General features: G+C 41.4%; 1 protein-coding gene across 3 annotated transcripts in view; it reads right to left on the minus strand.

Annotated features, from left to right (window-relative positions):
• Window positions 1-23,591, minus strand: part of ADIPOR2 (adiponectin receptor 2) — a 120,950-nt gene that overhangs the window by 8,269 nt on the left and 89,090 nt on the right. For all 3 annotated transcript variants that reach the window (XM_073621598.1, XM_073621597.1, XM_073621596.1), the window contains exons 3-5: window positions 15,619-15,738; window positions 12,709-12,880; window positions 95-281 (exon numbers count right to left, since the gene is read on the minus strand). In XM_073621598.1, coding sequence (XP_073477699.1) covers window positions 95-281; window positions 12,709-12,880; window positions 15,619-15,738 — 479 coding nt within the window. The remainder of the gene's footprint in view (window positions 1-94; window positions 282-12,708; window positions 12,881-15,618; window positions 15,739-23,591) is intronic.

A 23,591-nucleotide genomic window follows, 5' to 3' on the forward strand; every position in this document is an offset into this window, starting at 1 on the left:
CTGGAGAGTGAGAGAAAGAATAGAAAGGTAAAATTTTACAGGAAAGGCAGCATTACAAGATAATTTCCCTATTGATGTTGCGTCTGTAACTTACTTTGAGAAGACACGGGACACGCCCTCCGAATGGCAGTATACTGTATGAAATAGCCAGGAGAATGAAAGGCAAAGGATGGCACCCAGAAAAAAGACCCCAATCACCACCTTTTCCTGTACCGGAGCGATGAACGCCATGTTGGGCCGAAACATATAGAAAATACCCAGACATAGGAAGAAGACACAACCTGCAACAAACACAAAGGCAAGTTATAGTGCTGGATTCATCTCTGCCGGTCAATCATCTGTAGTCATGTAGGGACAGAAGTGGCACTCCAGTTAAAGTCAGAATTTCAGGATCTCACTTATCTGGCCCAAAACTCTTAAAGTTGCAAGCATCCTCCATTCCACACTCTTCTGCCCCCATAATGGCAATTGCACTATGCCATCTGATGATTATATAAAATATAATTGAGATCTGGTATCCATGATGCTACTCCTCCATCCATGATTGGAAGGGAGGTGGGACATGGAGAATTTGTTTTCTTAGTCCTCTTTCCTCCCCACAATCTGATGATTGGACAATAAAGGCACAGCCGCACACTAATGAAATCATTCTTTTCCCTCTTGCAAGCACGTGCATAGTGAATGACCGCACTGTCCAAAGGCACTGTCTGGCAAGCAGGGCTGGGCCTCCCTCCTAGTTAAAAATGTGGCTGTATAGGGACATTATAAGAAGCTAATAAAAGATTTAGATACCTACACCAGCTTGGAACATACTTCACTACCTCTGCTTGGAACAGACTTCCAGCAGAGGTAGTGAACTAGTAAACAGTAAGTGACTTTAACATGCTCTGGAGAAACAGATCTATACTCAAAGGATATGCAACAAAGGAGGGGAGTTAAATATTTTTAGAATCCACCGAATTGTTAAAATAAAATTTGTACTTCCGTTTGTTGGAGTTACTCTTAAAATGTGCATTATGTTTGGAGAGTCAGAGGCCTTTTTTTTTTTAAAGTTAAGATCAACATTTGGAATTGTCCATTTGCTTTGGATATTGCCAGCAGTCTAGATTCTGATTTGTGCGTTAGGTACCCATTTATAAAATTGGTAAAATTTCTCTGCAGAGAAGTGCACATTTTATCAAAATGTATGAATCAAATGGGGAAAAAAAATAAATAAATAAAATTTAAAAAATACAAAAATGGTGGAAAATCCAAAGCAAAAAAAATTAAAAAAAAAGCAAAATTTTTGCTTTTACCACAGTGTCATTTTTAAAAGGAAATGATTATTTTTTTTTTTTTTTACAGTGCTTTAGAAAGGAAAGATGCAGGGTTCCTCTTGGATAGACAGTCTTTATCCCCACTTGGCATACTGACATGGACATTCATTGTACTGTTCATTTAAGCACAAGAGAATCCATTTTGTTCTCACTGTTGAAATGTGTTCTGTAACCTTCACCTAACACACAGACACTTCTCCTACTAAACGCTCTCTACTCCCCCCTCCCTTTTCAAGGTTTTACTTTTGCAATTGTTCTATTCGCTAGTTTTTAATAATATATTTCTATTTGTTAGCTTTTAATAACATATTGCTATTTGTTACTTTTTAATAACATCTCACACCACCCCTTTCTTATCTATGTATAAAATAACATGTAATAATAAATTTTTGACTGAACGGACATTTTAAACACAGTGATTGAGTCCTGTGAATCTGTTCCTGCAGCTGCAGTATTAACTTTGTTTTAGAGTCCCAATCAGAAATCAGTCATATCAGTCTTGGCGAGCCAGCCAGGAGTTTGGCAGAGTCTCCAGAAGGAACCGCGCTTCGATCGGGATCATCGGGAAACGCAGACCTCAAATGCCGGCTAGGTAAGCTGCCCTTAAGCTTGCTATATTTCTGCCTTTTCCTATGTATCCTATCTGTCGGTTCTCAAGGAAACCAGACCACTCTCGGACCTTTCTGGTTGGGTAACGTGTGTGTGTGAATGTGTTTGTGTCCCCCTTCACGGGTTGGACTGTGTGTGGATAGGGAAAATCCTCTGCAGTTCCCTGCGTTGACTCCTTGTGGGCGACCTGGGTCAGAGGCGCATGGTAGGGTCAGATAAAACTCACAGAGAAGAGAAGAGACGAGGAGGGTCTCTTAATGAGTGTTTTGTCTATTGTCATAAACCCCTTCTATCCACGTAGATAAGTGGAGACTATTCTTGTAAATCTGCAGATTTGCTGTACTATTTGTTTTAGAGGCAAGAGGGTATAGGCACAAGTAGAGAAGAGAGAAGACTGGCCAGTCATTATGGGCATTAAATTAATTAAGGGAATGAAGGGAGAGAGGCCTTCAGAAAATGCCCAGCGCAAGATAAGCGCTAGAGAATATATGAACCGAAGGTACGGTTCTGCTTATACTGAGCCCCTAGATAAATGGGTAGAATGGACAAAGGGAACAGCTAAACCTTTAAAATCTGAAGGGACTTTTGATTTAAAAGTATGGCAAACTTTTCTGCACGATTATGGCCCACTACTGTGCAGTGAAGGAACGTGGAGAATAGCTTGCACATGGGAGACAGAAGCTAAAGTAGCAAATCAAACTGGCTTGACGGAGATATTTAATAAAAGTACTGCCCAAATTTACTACGTTTGGCCAGAAGACTCTGTAGAGGAGGACCCCCCACCTTATGTGGCTGCCAGTTTGGCTTTAAGGGGACCACGCACAAAAGCAAAAGAATTAGATTACATGGAACACACAAAAGATGAGCTATGCAATATAGTAGAGAGCAGAGGTTTAACAGCCCCATATCAACCTACAAAGAGGGATTTGGCTCGTATCCTAGAAACAGATGATTGGCATAAATCAAAAGGCACATATGCAAACCTGGATCTCTCTGAACTTAAGGCTTTGGCCAGAGAAAGAGAGATAGAGTCTGAACTTCCAGAGCAAACCATAATTTCCAAATTGTGGCAGCAAGATGAAGAGAGAAGGAAGGGAGATGCCAGCCCTTCTGCCCCTGGCATAGAGAAATCTGTTGCAGTTTATCCTGTCAGAACCCAATTAGTTTTTGAAGGTGATGCTGTTGACAGTAAGTCTCAAATTAAATGGCATGTACCTTTTAGTCCCCAAGATATGAGAGCCATATTAGAAGGATTGGGAGATCCTAGAAAGAATCCAATTGGGTTTGCAAACAAACTTAGTGCTGCACAGGAAGCATATGAGGCTTCTGCTACTGACATTCATCAGCTTCTTATTAAAGCAGTGGGAAGCAACATGTCTGGCTATATACTTAAAGAATGTGGTGTAGACGTCAAAAATCTAGGTAAGATGGTTAGTGGACGGGAGGTTTGTGAGAAATTGAAGGAAAAATTGCCCCAAATATATGGACAAACCAGACATGCTGAATTTATGAATGCTAAGCAAGGGAAAGAGGAAGCAGCAGGGGCTTATTGGAGGCGGTTAAGTGAGATGGCTGAGGAAGCAGGCATTAAAATAGAGGAAGAGAAGGCGGGAGAAACTGCAAGTCCATCTACACAACTGGTGAAACAAAGGTTTCTTGATGGTTTAATACCCCAGTTGAAAGAAAAGTTGTTCACAGCAAGGCCTGAGGCAGGCAATATGTCTATTCGAGACGTCCTGCCTATCCTGTTGTCCATAGAAAACAGGATTAACCAAAAAGACAGCAAACCTAAGGTAATGTACATGGGGAAGCAGAGAGGAAAAGGAAGAGGTAGAGGCAAAGGCAATTTCAGAAATCATGGCAATCGGGGACCAATTATATGCTACAATTGTGATGGGGAAGGACACATAGCCAAATTCTGCCATCTTCCTGACCGTAGACTAGAAAAGAGCTTAGAGGCCCCTCATGCTGATCCCAGTTCTCTGCCAAAAGCAGTGGATCAGGCATAGGAAAATGGCATGCCAGTATCAATCATGTTAAATAGGGGAGACAATGGTCCCGAGGCCAGAGTAAAAGTATTTTTACAAGAACTCCCCTATCCTGGAGGAGAAACAGAATTAACCTGTTTAATTGATACTGGTGCAAGCCGAAGTGTTTTTAATCTAGAGGACTTACCTCCAGGATTATTATCTACAAATGTTATCTCTGGTGTTGGCCTAACCGGGACCTCTACTGATTTGGTTGAGTCCAAGCCACTTAAACTTAGGCTAAGACAGCAAACAGAAATTGTCACTAAAGTGTTAGTTTCAGACACAGTTCCTACCAATCTTTTGGGAGCTGACATTTTGAACCAAATTCTAGCAAACATAGACTACACTCCTACAGGAGTCCAAGTGGTCAGTAGTCTATCAGGAGAAGTTTTAAATTCTGCCTGTGGAGTATTTTTAATCCAAGACTCCACTCTGCCATTTCCACCAGAATTGAAAGTGATTCCCACTGAATTATGGGCCACCAGCAAATATGATGTAGGTCTGCTGGATTGCACCCCAGTCATGATAAAAATTAAACCAGGAGCCCATCTCCCACAGATTAAACAGTACCCACTGAGTATTGCTCAGACTGAGGGGATAAAGGATCAAATCACTCAACTGAAAGCAGCAGGGGTTGTTGTACCAATTAAGTCCCAGGTCAATACACCCCTGTTCCCAATTGCAAAGAAGCCAGACAAGAAGGGTGGGCAGGTGACATATCGCATGGTGCATGATTTGAGAGCCATTAACAATATAATAGAGGCAGATACCCCGATCGTGCCCAACCCCCACACTTTACTAAGTGGAATACCTGCCTCCAGCACCTGCTTTACAGTGATTGATCTTGCAAATGCTTTCTTTTCGGTGCCCCTGCACCCAGATTGCTGGCACCTTTTTTCATTTACCCATGATGCCCAAAAGTTAGCATGGACAAGATTGCCCCAAGGCTGTGTGAGTAGCCCCTCTGAATATAATACTGCGTTAAAGCAAGTATTGGACCAATGGTCCCCCTCACACCCAAACACAGTTTTGCTTCAGTACATAGACGATTTGCTTATTTGTTCTGATACAAAGGACATTTGTAGCAGAGAAACAGTAAGCCTTCTCCTGTTTCTCTATAACAGTAACAACAAAGTTAGCAAAGATAAGCTACAATACTGCCAAGAGAAAGTGATCTTCCTGGGTCACTGCATTTCACATGGAATCTGTCACCTAACCCCAGATCGAGTTAAAACTCTACAAAACTTTGAAAAGCCAAGAAATGTCCGGCAACTACGTGCCTTCCTGGGGTTAGTGGGATATTGTAGGGACTGGATTCCAAATGCATCAGAACTTATGGCTCCTCTATATGAGGCTACCACTAGAAACCCTTTCAAACTCACATGGGACAATGAATTGCAGATGAAGGAGCTTATTAAAATTTTGTCTGAAGCGCCCGCCATTGGACTTCCTGACTATACTAAGACTTTCTCGTTGTTCTGTCATGAAGTCAATGGATTTGCTGCAGGTGTACTCACTCAGCTACATGGAGACAAACAGAGGCCTGTGATGTATGTATCAGCCTCATTAGACCCTGTCATCAAAGGCTCCCCCAGTTGTATGCGAGCCATAGCAGCCTGCATTTTGCTGCTAGACAAAGTAACGGAGCTTGTACTAGATTCTGCTCTGATCCTGTATGTGCCACATGCAGTACAGGAAATCATGAATCAAGTAAATACTAGACATGTGTCTGCCAGTAGATTTGACAAGTACCAGTCTGCTCTTTTTGCTCCATCGAATTTAACAATCAAACGATGTGTTACTTTAAATCCGGCTACTCTTCTTCCTATAATTGATGAGGAAGATGCAACAAATGGTACTGATGTAGAACCTGAGAGTTTTTCTCATGATTGTATGGCTCTTATGGAGGTAGAAAGGGCCTCTGTCACACCAGCAAAAGATGAGCCCTTATCAGATTGTGACACACACTTATTCGTAGATGGTTCCAGATTTTACACTGATGATGGTCAGCCACACACAGGGTTTGCTGTAACCACTACAAACACCATTTTACATCAGGAAGCATTGAAACCCCAGATGTCAGCACAGGAAGCGGAGTTGTATGCTGTAGTCAAAGCATGTCATCTCCTAGAGAATCAAAGGGGAAATGTTTACACTGACAGCAGATATGCATTTGGAATAGCCCACGATTTTGGGCCTATCTGGAAAGCACGGCACTTTCTGACTAGTGCAGGGAAGCCAGTGAGACATGCAAAACTCATAGAGCGGCTATTTGAGGCCTTTCAGAAACCAGCAGAAGTTGCCATCTTGAAGGTAAAAGGGCATGCAAGGGGAAGTGACATGACAGCCAGAGGAAATGCCTTAGCGGACCAAGCGGCAAAGGATGCTGCCCTTATGGCATTTGGAGTCACATCCACTGTAGGGGTCGCCCAGGTAGCGGGGACAGATTCCCCTCATCAAGAGCAGTGGGATGTAGAAACTCTAATTCAGTTGCAGAACCAGGCCCCTGATGAAGAGAAGGATAAGTGGATCAAATGTAATGCTACCCAAAATCAGCAGGGCCTGTGGAGCGCTGACAACAGGTGGTGTCTACCCAGGAGTTTGTACCCAGTTTTAGCACAGCTGGCACATGGCGTCAGTCATCTTGCTAAGGGCGCGATGGTGGCACTTACTGACTGCTATTGGATAGCACCTGGATTTAGTGCATTTGCAGCCAGGTTTTGTGCTTCATGTCTCACTTGTGCTCTGTACAATGCAGGGAGGCCTGTTCATGTTCCCCAAAGGCATTCTCCAAAGCCAGATTTCCCTTTCCAAAGAATTCAAATAGACTACATTCAGATGCCCAGAATAGGCACCTATGAGTTTGCTTTAGTGTGTGTTGACATGTTTTCAGGTTGGCCCGAGAGCTGGCCAGTAGCCAAAGCAAATGCAAAAACAACAGCAAAGAAAATTTTGAATGAAATAGTTTGTAGATATGGAGTTCCTGAAACTATTGAGAGTGACAGAGGAACCCATTTTACTGGGGAAGTAATGAAAGAGGTAATGGAAGCACTTCACATACAGCAAGCTTTCCATACACCTTATCATCCACAAAGTAGTGGTAAAGTTGAGAGACTTAATGGAATTTTGAAAAACAGATGTGCAAAAATTAAAGCAGATACAGGAAAAGGATGGGTGGAAGCTTTGCCATTAGCCCTATATTCTGTACGAACTACCCCTAAACAACCACATGGGCTGTCCCCCTATGAGATTTTATTTGGAGGGCCACCCAAAACAGGGCTATATTTTCCCCAACAGTTGCAGGCTTCTCACTCTAATCTGTTAGAATATGTTCAGATTTTGCAAAGAACATTGAATAAAATACATGAAGGTGTTTATAAATCTATCCCCGACCCAGATTCTGTTTCAGGTATTCACAGAATCCAACCAGGTGACTGGGTGGTGGTCAAGCGACACGTCAGAAAGCCACTAGAACCAAAATTTGACGGACCACATTTGGTGCTTTTGACAACAAGTTCTGCTGTCAAGTTGGAAGGAAAACCCACCTGGATTCACGCCAGTCACTGCAAGAAAATCCTGAAGTGATGATATCCTTTGAAAAAAAGATGATAATGTTTCTTTTCTTTTTGTTGTTTGTGAGAACTGAGACATGGAAAAATAACCCTTTCATCCAAATGTTAAAATTGTATGCAACCCATAGCAACGCTAGTAACTGCTGGGTGTGTTCTCACTTACATCCCCATACAGGAACAATACCCATGATAGCAATGCCTCAGTTTCACTGATCTAAACAGGACCAGAATAAATGGCTCATACATAGTCTCCACAGCTAATGAGCACAGATCAGTAACTTTGATGGTTTCGAAACAGATAAACACTCCACAGATTTGTTTAAACATTACATGCCCGTTTAACACTAAATGTACACGGTTGGGCAATTCAGATTGCAGCGGAGCAAAAATTACAGTTTATGGAGGAAACTATGGTCAATATTATTATATCCCAGATCCAGAACTAAATAGAACCCTTTATAGTACAAATTGCTCACAGTTTCCAATATGTGAAAATATCGGTTTCCTGAGATTCCATGTTATTGCTTCCAGTTTTTTAGGAGCAGGCATACCGTCCATACGTAGAGGGTTATATTATATATGTGGAAATAAAGCTTACGCCTGACTTCCTACTAATGTTACAGGTACATGTTACATTGGGAAGTTAGTACCTGCTTTGGCTGTTCGCAAAGATACAGTGCGACCAGATCAAAGTCCAGAATACCCTTTAGTGTTCAAAAGAGAGCTGTTCACTGAAGGTGACATGACATGGTCATGGTTCCCTTCCTGGACAGGATGGGGAATTGAAGCAATGAGAAGACTAAATAATTACACTAGAATTGTAGATGAGATTATTAACCTTACTACCACTGATATAGGTTTATTAAATGAAGAAATGGCTCAGCTTAAAAAAGTAGTATTAGAGCACAGATTAACGCTAAATTATCTCACTGCAGCTCAAGGTGGGATGTGTAAGATATTTCGCACTGACTGTTGTATATACATTTCTGATAATGGGGACATTATTAAAGGGCATCTTGCTAAGATAAGAGAACTACAGAATAAGGCCAGAGATATTGCTAAAGATGGATGGAACCCCTTTCAGGGTTTAGGAGGTTTTGGTGATTTTTTATATGGCATAGCAACATGGTTACAGAAACTAGGCGCTTACATTGTGATGTTTCTATTTCTCATGTTTGTTATTTACTTCCTCATCAGGCTATGCCTCTGTGTGACTACCCGCTGTACCAACAAATGTACCACCAGCCCTGATGAACCCATTATTGTGAGAAAGCTAGGAGAGAGCTGAACAGGACGCCGTCTCTCTGCGCCAATGTAACAGGAGTTACCAGCAATCGGCTGAACGTAACGCGGAGAAGAATGGTGTCAAATAAACAAAAGGGGGGAAATGACATGGACATTCATTGTACTGTTCATTTAAGCACAAGAGAATCCATTTTGTTCTCACTGTTGAAATGTGTTCTGTAACCTTCACCTAACACACAGACACGTCTCCTACTAAACGCTCTCTACTCCCCCCTCCCTTTTCAAGGTTTTACTTTTGCAATTGTTCTATTCGCTAGTTTTTAATAATATATTTCTATTTGTTAGCTTTTAATAACATATTGCTATTTGTTACTTTTTAATAACATCTCACACCACCCCTTTCTTATCTATGTATAAAATAACATGTAATAATAAATTTTTGACTGAACGGACATTTTAAACACAGTGATTGAGTCCTGTGAATCTGTTCCTGCAGCTGCAGTATTAACTTTGTTTTAGAGTCCCAATCAGAAATCAGTCATATCAATACCAAACATTTTGCAGAGAAGTACCACTATAATGCTGCCAGTAGGGGGCAGACTAACGCCAGTACAGATGATCAGATAACCCTGGGAGGTTCAGGAAGCAGCTTGTATACAGTCTGCAGAGAGCAGCTGCCTTTGTTTAGGCTAAATCTCCCATCACATATTCATCACCCTTCCTCTTATTTCTAAATACCACCATGCCACTGGCAAAACAGATGGACAATACAATGCAAACAAAAAAATGTCGTCCAAAATAAATCTAGAACCAATCACAATTTAGAAAAAAAAAAACTATTATAAATTTGTAAGTTGCACCCGGGAATATCTGTAAAAGTATCTTTATTGGTGGCATGGTAAGCTTTGTTCCCTCCATAACTGGACCCTGAACGCATCAAGGGACTGTACATGAAATGTATTGTGTCTAATTACAGTACCACAAACACAGCTTTGTGTGCCCATAACTAGTTCACCAAGGTTAAAAAAAAAATAAAAATAAAAATAAAAAAAAATAAAAAATTCTCACCGATATAAAATGTACAGTTTCAGCCCTTCCCCAATGCAACAACACAATACAACTGCCTCATATGCCCGATTCGTAGAGCACGCTGGGACTTTTCATTTCTCAACAGTGTCATATATAATCCAACTGTTTTAATTACCTATAAATTCCAGCACAGGTCTGAATATAGTTTCGAGAAATTTTAAGAAAGTCTGAGACAGCGCTCTCCCCTCCCCCCCTAAGATTTCAATAGGCTTTGCCAATAGGTCACAGGCACAGATAGGGGCCCCTAGATGATCTCAGATGGTTGAGCTCTATGGGCTGGTGTTATCCACACGCAATCATGCGGTGTGCAATATAAGAGGTTCTGGAAAGGGAGGGGAAAAAAAAAAAAAAAAGGGGTCTTTGTAACCACCAAGTTGCCGATATTGTTTGTTATAAAACAGGACTGACCACAAGGATTGTGCTGCAGCTTATTTTAGGATCTTCTAAGTCAAAGTCAACTTGCCTTTGGAAACAGAAAAGCTCTTCAGGACTTAATAAGGCTGGACAGAAAAGAAACTGGTTGTGTAAAACAAAAAAAGGACAGAGCACTTTGTCCTGATGAAGTATGTAGTAGTCTCAGGTGGCTCTGGAAACATCAGGTTATGTATTACTGGCTGACGGTGTTTTGATACCTGAAAGGTTCTGTGAATCTAGCCCGATGTTTTAAACCTAACTTTGAATTTTACAAGTGATTGCTTTACTCGAGCAAACCTCTTAGTGAAGTTTTAGTCAGAAAATGATGTCCTGCTAGATCACTTCAGGCTGGCCTCTTTTTCAGGTATAGCTATGTGAAACATTAAAAGCACCTATACGTTTTAAAATCCAGTAGTACATTGTCTCTCACTGCTCTGCACAAGCTCAGTTGATCTCTATTTTTCTGCACTGTGCCAAATTTGTAGAGGCTGATCTGCTGGCAGCCTAAAGATTTACTGCTGCCCAGGGGCTCTGGGCTTCAGCAAAATGGCAGCCTCCTGGCAAAAAGGAACAGGCACAACGCTGCAGGCAATTTACAGCACACCAACTTTGGTAGCAGATTTATTGTGAAATGTATGCTCCTTACTAAATTATTGCTAATGCTAAACATTTTAGATCAAGTTATGGGTAAAGTTCTGCATTTTTATACAAAAAGGACTACATACTTCATAAGCACACACTTCAAGGCATTCTTGTCTTTTCTTTTAACCTAAAATAGGCAACAAATTTCCCTGTTTGTGGCAAGAGCTGCCTATTTCTTAAGAGTTTTGGACACTTAATGGTGGTCTACTGTGGTCCCAAGTGCAGTGTGACAGCTGACACTAGCAACAAGGTCTTTGGAGCAAAAAAAAAAAAAAAAATTATAATTGTGTCAACATTGGTTTTCATATGTAAAAGGTCAAAACAAAAACAGATATTTAGTACATTTGTAGAATACATGCAGATTTTTCTATGTGGTATACCTCTAAACACGCTGCAAGCACAAAAAGATATATGTGTTGATGTGCCAGAAATCTAGTGTGCCCCCTACCTGACATAGCAACACAGCTGCAAATTCCCAAGCATGTGGTGTCAGCCCTGCCTACTTCACTTCTGGTGGATTACAGAACACAGACTTTTCATTGTCTATCTACTCATTCCCCATCTTTCTATTACCATACCTCCTCCCCCATCATACTCTGAGATCCCAAGCATGTGGTGTCAGGCCTGCCTACTTCAATTTTCAATGGACTACAAAGCACACAGACCTTTCTCATCCACCCCACACACACACACACACACACAACCAGAAGCAAGATTTCTGGTAAGATTAACAGGTATAATTGGTGCACATCAAACAAACAAACAAAAAAAAAAGAAGAAAGACTCTTTAATTGGTATATTTAATCGACCAAGAGGGAATAATAACCAAATCCAACAAAGCAAAAAAATAGCAGCCGTTCAGATCAATGTAAAAGCTAGCACAGGAAAGGTGTATGTAGACAGGGTAGTACACTAAACAGCATGGTACCAAAATGTTGACAAGGTTTAAACTAAGCTTTATAAGCCATCCAGCTGAACTGCGTGCTGGGGAATTGGCCCTGCCCATTTCCTATTTTTCTTACCCATTGATTTGAACAGCTGCCATATTTTTAAGTCAACCTGCCTTTCCCAGTTACAACACACAGGAGTGCATTGTGGGTTTTTACATGGGGTGGGAAGCTAGGAAAAAAAGCCGTGATACAATGGATGTGAAGAAATAACAGGCACAGGGAGGAGTAGTTATACAACAGCATAGTGTTGGGTGTTATTAAGAAAACAATGACTCACAATTACACAAGAGAGGAGGGGTGAGGCACACATGGTGCTCTGTCTCCATCCTATAATGTTATGAATGAAGGAGAAGGGGATAAAGTTAGAATTAGGATGATGAGAACATATGCACTGCACCACTGATGTTATTTCCAGGATGCAGATCAATCCATAAATACAGGGATATTTTAATAACGCAATTATAGCCAGTGTGACCTCAGTGGGGTGAATTCTGTACAGAAAACTTACAGATTTGTACTCAGGACGTCCGTCCTGCTTGGAGACTACAATAGTACATGGCAGGGCCCAGGAGAGAAATGTGCAAATGTGAGCTTTCTGCAGCTACCAAAGAAATTACAGAAGTGCAGAAACAGCCAGAGGCAACGTCTTGTGTGTTTGATATAAAATCATTTTTGCCAGGGTACCAATAACAGGCAACATTCATTCTTACAGCCAATTACAGATGCATGACGGCTGCACTCTGAATGGTTTTGTTTCCTTTTGGACATAATCTTTTACAAAGCACCTTATCTGGCAGATGAATGGTGGATAGTGATTCCCTGTTCTTTTTTTTAACCTTACCGAGAAGATGGGTCCAGATGTTGCCGGTCTCTGTGTGTATCCTGAAGATGCTCTTGAAGCACGCCCTAAAGGAAGGCATGGGTGGGCGGTGACCATGTAGGAGGTAATCATTGTCCTTTAGCCAATCAGGGAGAACATCATGGGGAATGACTCGCCATCGACCCTCCCACACCTGTATAGATGGGGGAAAAGATGTAAGAGGTGCAAAAAAAAAAAAAAAAAAAAGGCAACACACACCAAGGTGGACGCATGCATTAAACATTTGTGAGTTAGCAGGACCTTTCTAGAAGCTCACCTAAAATGTGCTGTTGGTGGCACAATAGGATGCAGCAAAGTTGTGGAGGGGCAAAATAGGTCATAGAGTACATTGGTACTAAATACAAGAACAAGGCAATTTGGAGTTCCAAGTTAGAGGTAAAGTCTGGACAGCTCTTACACTATCAACTGCCTAAATTCATGTTGATACAGACACTGTCATCCAGTTGATCAGTAATTATGACCGTAAAGCCAGCCACAGATGGTGCGATTTTCTTTCCTGTAACCACAGGTTGCAGGGAAGAAAATCACTTGATTCCCCCATTAACACAGTCAGTGTGGATGAGGGAATCCTCCCACGGAGGTATGGCGTTATCCTGGCAGTGGTGTTGGGGGGAGCCATCTCGGCCGCTACACAGACAAACTGAAAAAGCTGACAGACTGGTTTTACCCAGTTGAGCGATCAACTTGGGCACAATCAGCCTGCCCACGCATGGTTAATTTGAACCGTCTATGACTGGCTTAAAAAAGGCAGAACCCTGTACAGTGCTGCCCACCCAGCCTCTTCGCTGCTGCCCATTCAGTTCACGGCATGACTGGGGGGCAGAGACTAGAGGTCAGCTGACTGGTGAGGAATGTTAAGTGGGAGAGGCTGGAGGAGATCCCATCTCCTGATTTCGGCATAAGTGTCACTTCTACGAGACACAACAGAGCTGGCGACACAGTGAAGCCAGAGACACAGTAACACTACCTGCGATTAGAATTGCCATTAAAAGTCCCCACTACAGTTCTCAGATCAGCAGATGACCTTGATCAAGAGCACCTAAGTTGGCTGATCAGAACTCCCCCCAGCACTGCCACTCATCCCAACTCTCCCCGCCAGCACTGCCACTCATCCCAACTCTCCCCGCCAGCACTGCCACTCATCCCAACTCCCCCCGCCAGCACTGCCACTCATCCCAACTCTCCCCGCCAGCACTGCCACTCATCCCAACTCCCCCCGCCAGCACTGCCACTCATCCCAACTCTCCCCGCCAGCACTGCCACTCATCCCAACTCCCCCCGCCAGCACTGCCACTCATCCCAACTCTCCCCGCCAGCACTGCCACTCATCCCAACTCCCCCCGCCAGCACTGCCACTCATCCCATCCCCCCCACCAAGGAGTAAGAGAAGGAATAAAAATAGAGAATACATGGAAGGGAGAGGAAAATAGGGGGGGGGGGAGAGAAAGGAGAACAAAGAGAAAGTAGTACATCTTAAAATGTACCATAAAGGGTTTTAATACTGTACAAGTCGAAGGGACTCGAGAAGCGCTAAATGTCCGTGGGTTAGGGATGCAAATTACATGTCTTGCCTTGGGTTCTGACAACCCACACTCTGAAAATAATTTTACTGTTAGGGGACTCTTCTCCATGGGTAGAAAATACAACTGCACACTTTTTTTTAGCCACCAGAAATTCCCAATATTAGCCTTGCATGGCTGCGCTGATGTTGTCTTATAGAATAATACAGAGAAGTGTTCAAGGACAGCAAACTGAAAACCGCTTAACGCTTTGACTGAGAATGAATTAGGCGCCTCAAACAATGTGGTGAAAAAAATGAAGCGTTTTTTGCTTGCGGTTTTGTCGTATTTTCAGCTTACATGATGTGTTCCCTGGGAAAAATCCAAACCCACGGGTGATAGTACGTCTTTAAAGATGCACAAAAACGTTTAAAAAACCCCTTATAAACTAAAAGTATGCATGTCTCACCAAGGATAAGACGGAAGCTCCAAGTTAACTCTTGAGATCACATGGAGCATCTCCAAGAAAAAAAACTCACTATGACCCCATGAAGTATGTCCTTAGGATACCTCCCCATGAAATCTTTCTTCCCCCACCACATCATAAACGCTCATCCTGATTACAGGAAATGTGAACTCTAGCCTGTAATCACCAGCGACATTGTGCTGAAATAGAAACTGACGTCACTGAAGATGTGAGGCTCTGAGGCTCTAAGGAATGCAAGGAGCAATGTTTACATGTTACCTGCTGCTGATGTCCCAGCAGACAGTGTAAGATCGAATGAGTGGCCTGTTGCCTCCTTCCACAGAGATTAAGGTCCCCAGCAAATCCCCAGCACAGAACAAAGGCATCTTCCTTTATTGCAGGAAGATGCCTATAAAGAGACTGAATTCCATATATCAGGCATTAAGTGTAGAAGGGAAGGGATAAATCCTCTGTCAGGTTTTTACTGCTGCCCATTTCACCCCTTATATCCTTCCCTGGTGACACCCTCCCTTCCTTGTGCTGAGCTGAGGATCCCTCTAGCAATAACTAAAGATCTATACTGGGTGAAATAGCACCTTCTTCTTGCACTTCAAAGTTCTATTTGTTTAACCCACTGCCAGGCCACATGGTTTGCTCCTTTTTTTGTAACCATCTGAAAAAAGCATTGCCCAAACCTTTACTTCATTTCCTTGAAAACGGAAAGCTGCTATAATGGCAAGCAAGTACCCCTACTCTGCCCAGCTGCCAGAGATGAAGTAAATATCCCATACTTCTGATGTGGAAGAGTGCGACTTCCTCTCCTCCCTCTCCCAGAAGACAGTGCTGGTGTTTGGACATTTTCCAATCAGACACCTAGTATTAGGATATCAAGGTCTGCCCACATACCTTACAGACAAATTCCTCCACCCGCTCCATGGCGTGATGAGCCTGCAGGAGAGGCGCCATTCCCATAAAGCCTTCATCCTCCTGCACCGGTTCCTCTATGCTGTCACATTCCTCCGATTTCTGCAACACAAGAAAACATAAAAACCCAACTAAATCACAAACGTTCCAGATCATGTATCAATACATTTATACATTTTATATTTCACATTTATGTCCATACTAAAAAAAAAAAAAGTGGAGAAGCAACAATTTCCAAGCAAACACATGTGCAGTGCATCTGTAGGTTGGCTGTATCTAGGAGAATAAGGTGGGTGAGGCATGTACGACCAGATGTGTCACCAGAAGCAAGCCAGTTGGGGGAGGGATGTATAACAATATAGGCAAATGCTAGATACCGAATTGAGCAGTCCTACCACCCATGCTACAATCTACTATAAAACAAAATATCCTCCAATTCATTAAACTGTCACATTTACAGACTCATTCAAGCTTTTAGGCTCTCAAGTGACCCACACATAGTGATCTAGTTATCACTGTAGAAGCCAACCTAATTAGAATGTAATCTTGTCAGCTTGGCAAATCCTTGAATCACACTGCTTCCGCTTAGAGGGAGTGTCCTCTACAACTCAGTACAGATGCCCCAAGTCTTCTAGGGTGCAGGCTGCAAAGTGACAGCAAATGGTTATGGGATGACATCCAAGGCTAGGGAGTTCACACTGGCTCATATCTGCCACCCCAATCAGCCCTGATCTGTAGGGAAGTGACCCTGCATTTCCAGGCATCACTTCAGAAATGCCAGATATGTACAGATCAGGCTAAACTCTAATAGGCGCCGGGTTATGCCAGAATAAGATATGGCACTGCAGCCGGACCTCAAAGAATCAACTCAACGAAGAAAACAGGAGGGTCAGGGATAGATAAACAGTTCGATCAACTCAACTGCATATGCCTGCCCCTCCCAATCTCGGAATGTTAATGTCATTTTAAAAAGGTAGATCTACAGTGCCTTGAAAAAGTAGTCATACCCCTTGAAATTTTCCACTTTGTCATGTTACAACCAAAAACAAGTTTATTTCATTGGGATTGGCACATAATTGCAAAGTGGAAGGAAAATGATAAATGGTTTTCAAAATATTTTACAAATAAATATCTGAAAAGTGTGGCATGTATTTGTATTCACCCCCCTTTACTCTGATACCCCTAACTAAAATTTAGTGGAACAAAATACCTTCAGAAGTCACCTAATTAGTAAATAGAGTCCACTTGTGTGTAATTTAACTCAATATAAAATACACCTGTTCTGCGAAACCCTCAGAGGTTTGTTAGAGAGCTGTAGTGAACAAATAGCATCATGAAGGCTAAGGAACACAGACAGGCCAGGGATAAAGTTGTGGAGAAGTTTAAAGGAGGGTTAGGTTATAAAAATAAATATCCCAAGCTTTGAACATCTCACGGAGCACTGTTCAATCTATCATTCGAAAATGGAAAGAGTATGGCACAACTGAAAACCTGCCAAGACATGGCCATCCACCTAAACTGACAGGCCGGGCAAGGAGAGTATTAATCAGAGAAGCAGCCAGGAAGCTCATGGTAACTCTGGAGGAGCTGTAGAGATCTACAGCTCAGGTAGGAGAATCTGTCCACAGGACAACTATTAGTCGTGCACTCCACAAATCTGACCTTTATGGAAGAGTGGCAAGAAGAAAGCCATTATTGAAAGAAAGCTATAAGAAGCCCCATTTGCGAGAAGCCATGTGAGGGGCACAGCAAACATGTGGAAGAAGATGCTCTGGTCAGATGAGTCATAAATTGAACTTTTTTGGCCTAAAAAGCAAAATGCAATGTGTGGCGGAAAACTAACACTGTACATCAAACTGAACACACCGTTCATGGCGGTGGCAGCATCATGTTATGGGGATGCTTTTCTTCAGCAGGGACAGGGAAGCTGGTCAGAGCTGATGGGAAGATGGAGGGAGCCAAAAACAGGGCAATCTTAGAAGAAAACCTGTTAGAGTCTGCAAAAGACTTGACTGGGGTGGAGGTTCACCTTCCAGCAAGACAACGACCCTAAACATACAGCCAGAGCTACAATGGAATGGTTTAGATAAAAACATCAAGTGTTAGAATGGTCCAGACAAAGTCCAGACCTAAATCCAATTGAGAATCTGTGGCAAGACTTGAAAATTGCTGTTCACAGACACTCTCCATCCAAGCTGACAGAGCTTGAGATATTTTGCAATTAAGAATGGCCAAAAATGTCACTCTAGATGTGCAAAGCTGGTAGAGACATCCCCAAAAAGACTTGCAGCTGTAATTGCAGCAAAAAGGTGGTTCTACGAAGTATTGTCTTAGGGGGGCAGAAAACAAATTCATGCCACACCACATATTTATTTGTAAAAGATTTTGAAAATAATTTATAATTTTTCTTTCACTTCACAATTTTGTGCCACTTTATGTTGTTTATCACATAAAACCCCAATGCATTTCCACCTTTTGTCTTGTTACAGCCAAGAACGTAAAATTTCAAAAAGGGATATGAATACTTTTACAAGTCACTGTATAAACATAATTCCTGGTGAACTTGCCATGAGCGTCCTTTATCCAGCACTTCCCATTATAGGATGACAATTCTCTTTTCCCATCTACCAACTGTGCGTCTACATTGTCACTCAGGCCTCCAATACACAATACTACAAAGTATCCCTTATAAAACAAGTTACACACAGCAACTGTTTTCATCATCAGGAAACCCACATTGAGAAATGCCATGCAGCCATTGCTGAACTGTTTGTAGACAGCACAGAGATGCAACAAAAAGGATGAAAAACCATGGGGGGGAAAAAAAAAAAAAAAAAAAAAAAAACACACACACCATGGCAATTGTGTATGCTACGCAGTTCACAAAGCAATCTAAAGGTCATGCCATTAACTATGCCGTAACCACAATCAAAAAATCATAGGAAAGATACCGCTTTTGAAGCAAATCGTATGATAATCTGATCATTAGCACACAGCTTTCAAGAGGTGATCGTGACTATGCCTGCAAAATGGTCAGATGGGACAAGCACAAAAAATGTTCTTGTACGATACCAAAAAAAAAAAATGGTATGAGTTTTGTTTAATCAGTACAGTTGTTCGAAAATAAAATACAAAATACACCACATCTAGGGCTGAAATAACTAATCGATTAATCGGCCAGCCGATTAGGGGGCCTGCATACAGAATGCATTATTTGTTTACATATCAGGAAATAGTGCAGTACACATACAGCTCAGTACACCATTCATGTCAGTAAGTGCCTGGCAAGTATAACATGTTGGTTTAAAAAAAAAAAAAAAAAAAAAGACTGTGTGCAGGGAAGATCAACATCTGAACCCAGAGAAGGTGAGGCTGATAGACTGGAGGTAATAGAAGGCATTACAATTACATTTAGCCTGGGTTCACACTGCTGTGATCGGCACCTGAGCAATGCGAGCTCAGCTATACAGTTGTATGGCTGAACTCACATTGGATTCGCACAGAAAATAGTGCAGGGACTTGTTTTTCTCTAGAATCAGATCGCATGGATGTTCTCACCCATGCAATACGATTCCTGTGCGAGTTCACAGATCGCAGTGCGAACTGTGAACTAAACTGGGGGTGTCAAAAGTTAATGACACCTGCAGCGGTTCGCACAAGGCAGTGTGAACCGCCTGCCGGAGAGGAGCGATGTGGGAACCGCTGGCTCCCGCATCACACTAGTGTGAATCTAGGCTTAAAGTGAACTTTTGCCAGTAGGATGAGAATATATATATATATATACATGAAAAATAAAATCTCAGCTTTTAGTACTACTTTAATCTAAAAGATTTCCATCTCCCTTCATATAGATTCATGTCTGACTCCTAGTTATAAAGCCCATATATCCTACTTCTGGGTATATTTATTATATACAGTATTGTTCTAAGTAATCTATATTATTACTTTCACTGCTTCACAGTATAAAGGAACCCATTATAGCAGCAATTATCTGCTCTGTGTGTACTATAAAAGGGCCAATTTGAGTTTTTTTTAACCCCATGATGACAGCAGATACAAAAAAAAAAAAAAAAAAAAAAAAAAAAAAAAGCATGCTGCTGCAACTAAAAGTCTTAGGCCTAATTCACATCTATGTGTTTTCTGTTGCTTTTTGCAAAATTGCACTACAGTTCATTTAACATGGTTTCCTATGGGACACATTCACATCTATGCTTTTTTCAGCTGCTGCGTTTGGAAAGGGTCAAGGACTTTTTTTCAATAGACTTCCACCGCTTGATCGTTCTTACAGGCGGCGAGAGGGGACACCCCCTCCCGCCACCCTCCAGTGCTTCTAACGACTCACCACTTCCAATTGGTGAGTCAGAGACAGGATCCGCTGGCCCCAGATGTTTACCATAGAGATTTCCGGCGGACCAGATGGTCACCGGAGTCTCTAAGATCGATCCGAGGCCGGGCGCGATGTTATGACGTCACGCCCAGCCTCTGCATTCAAAACAAACGTCACCGCCTCGGCTAGGAAGGCTTCCCAGCCTAGAGGTGAGATGTGGGGTCTTATTGACCCCATATCTCACTGTAAAGGAGGACCGATCATGCCATATTCCTATTACAAGGGATGTTTACATTCCTTGTAATAGGAATAAAAAAAAAAAAAAAAATTTTTTTTTTTTTTATTTAAAAAGTGTCAAAACAAAACAAAAAAAAATTTAAAAAAATAAAAGTTAAAGCACCCCTGTCCCCGTGTGCTCGCAAGCAGAAGCAAACACATAAGCAAGTCCCGCCCACATATGAAAACTGTGTTCAAACCACACGTGAGGTATCGCCGCGAACATTAGAGCGAGAGCAAGAATTCTAGCCCTAGACCTCCGCTAACTCAAAACATGTAACCAGTAAAAATGTTTAAAACATCGCCTATGGGGATTTTTAAGTACTGAAGTTTGGCACCATTCCACAAGCATGTGCAATTCTGAAGCGTGACATGTTAGGTATCTATTTACTCGGCGTAACTTCATCTTTCACATTATGCAAGAAAATTGGGCTAACTTTACTAGTTTTATTTATTTATTTTTTAAAGCACAAAATCTTTCCCCCCAAAAATAGGCGTTCGAAAAATTTCTGCGCAAATACCGTGTGAGATAAAAAGTTGCAACGACCGCCATTGTATTCTCTAGGGTCTTTGCTAAAAAATAATGTTTGGGGGTTCTATGTAATTTTCCAGCAAAAAAAAAAAATAATATGATTTTTACATGTTGGAGAGAAATGTCATAATTGGCCATAATTTTCTTAATATTTTAAGAATAAAAAAAATAAAAAAAAGCATTAAAAATAAATGCAAACATGCAAATCGTAGCAAAATTGCGCGTACAAAAATGCAAAATGCACAATGCACAGCAAAAAACACTGCAGAAACAGATCAAAAGCAAACTGCATAGGTGTGAACCAAGCCTTATGCTGGCCATACACATTGATTTTCAGACGAGAATATTCATTACGAAAAATCTTTGTACATTCGCTGAACGAAAGAATGTCATTTGAAAATTTCACTTGCTTTTAACATTCAGTTTTAAAATGAATGTAATTTCTGAACAAAAACTCCATACACTGTCTAAAAATTCCTTTGACCAAGAACTTTTCTATTCTGCTGCTTCAAATTTTCCCATCACTGTGGTCAAAAAAAAACATCGATTTGACCCCACTAATGATGGAAAAAAAAAAAAATCAAAAATCGAACGAACGTTCTTAAAATTACTTTTTGAAGGAACACTTTTTTTTGTATGGCCAGCATATTACAGGTCTTAAATTATTTTTTCTTTACATATTTTTTTTTTAATCCGAGTCTGATATTTACCAGAGTCAATAGTATATCTCTTCTGTCTGCTATTCTCAGAGTGGATTAGAGATTTTGCTCCCTTACCATATAGTTGGTCATTTATATTTACCACTGTATAGAGAATAAAGTGAACTTTTTTTTTTTTTGTTTTTTTTTACTACTTTTTTTTAAACTTTACATATTAACTAAATTATACACCACACTTTTTTTTTTAAAGTCATTATCCTATTAAATCGATTACTCAAAACAGTAATCGGCCAACTAATCGATTATGAAAATAATCGTTAGTTGCAGCCCCAATTACATCACTTCTGAATTTATTCTGTCCTATGAGAATTTTCATAACTTTAGTAAACTCTTCCATTTTCAATATGAAACTAGCATGCAAAAAAAAAAAAAAACAAAACAAAAAAAAAAAACAAAAACTAACACACAGACGATCATTTGTACAATAATCTCATCATGTTTACCAGCCATTAGTGTTTAAATCTACTTTAAATATTTTTTCACTGCATAGCTTGTAGCAATATGTGCACAGTACTTACAGTATGCAGGCATTGCTTCCTGCTTGGTAGTACAGCACAGTGACTGTGCTTTACAATTTTGATCTACAAGGGCCCCTTTACATGTGCGTGACATACGGCAACACAGATTACATGTGCTGGTGTGACTCGTTATGAATGGCACCCCACTGTACCTTGCCAACAGACGTTAGTTGCAGCATTGCATGTGGCAACACACTGACATGCATGCACCATTTCTGGCCGCGTGCCACACTGCAACTCACTTCTGTTAGCAAGGTGTGTCAGGGTGCCATATAGCGACTGAGCCCTTACTGTGCAAAGGCTATGAAAAAACTTCTGTCTACATATTCTGGGAATTCTAAGATCCTTGAGATGAGGATCTTAAAGCGGAGCTCCACCCAAAAGGGGGAAGCTCCGCTTATCTGCCTGGTTTTGATTAGGTACCTGCTCCCAACTTCAGGCTGTGTTCCTCACGGCGAACTCAGCCGGAAATTCGCCCCCCTCCTCCTTCCCCAGCAGCTGGCCCAATCAGAGTGCAGCGTGCTTCGTGTATCAGCAGTAGGGTTATCCTTAGTGGAGATGGCTGAGGTGGCAGCACCCAATAGCCAATTAAAAAGTTGGCTCGGGTGAAGATACTGCTGGATTCCTGGACATGTAAGTGTCCAAATATTAAAAGCCTGCAGCTACAGTATTTGTAGCTGCTGACTAAAAAAAAAAAAAAAATCCTACAGGAGCGTGGAGCTACGCTTTAAAGTATGGCACAGCAAGCTCATAAAAATGCAACACAAAAGATTTCATGTGAACCATACAAATTCAACACGCGCACACTAAAAACACAAACTAGAGTTTTAGCTTGCAATCCTAAGCAGCAAAAAAAAAAAAAAAAAATCTTTGGAAGATACACCGCTATTTACACAACCTTCACAAATGGAGTAGGTGGTAGGTTGTACGTGCTCAGAAAACATCCTTCTATTTGAGGTGTACTAAATGCAATCTTCACGTAGAACCGAAGAACTCGGATCTATAAACTTCTATAAGCCACAAGACATCCATATTGATCACAAGAAATAAAGTGCTCTACATCAGGACGAGAGTCCCTTTAAGTGGAACTTAATGTGATGGGAAGCTGTATTTGGCCCTGGCTGGATGTCTCTGCAGAAAACACCATCAAGCGGGTCAATAAACACAACAGGGCTGGCGGGGGCTGCCATAGACATTGGGGTGTGCAAAAATGCTCCTGTATCAATATATGTGAATACCTGTCCGCCAGATCTCCTGCAAGACATCATCCTATAACACATAACTATCTTTATATCTTGATGTCATGCAAATATGCAGTCTATTATCTGAAGGATCTTAGAATTCCCACAGGACGGCTATCAACTGTTGGATTTCTAAACGTTAGATATTAGCAGTCAATAAACCCAGCTATCTCAATGCATCTGAATTCCAAAGGCATTAAATGTCAGCTTTTAAACATTCTTGTGAAAATAAAGTCACCGTTCCAGTTTTCATAGCTGTGTATTTAAAAGGGTTATTCATGCTGTATAAATTTTTAACATAACTACAGAGAGACAGCTAAATACATAGATGAAATACAGCAC

Source organism: Aquarana catesbeiana, linkage group LG03 (genome assembly GCF_042186555.1).
Source record: "Aquarana catesbeiana isolate 2022-GZ linkage group LG03, ASM4218655v1, whole genome shotgun sequence".
In the NCBI taxonomy this organism is placed as follows: domain Eukaryota; kingdom Metazoa; phylum Chordata; class Amphibia; order Anura; family Ranidae; genus Aquarana; species Aquarana catesbeiana.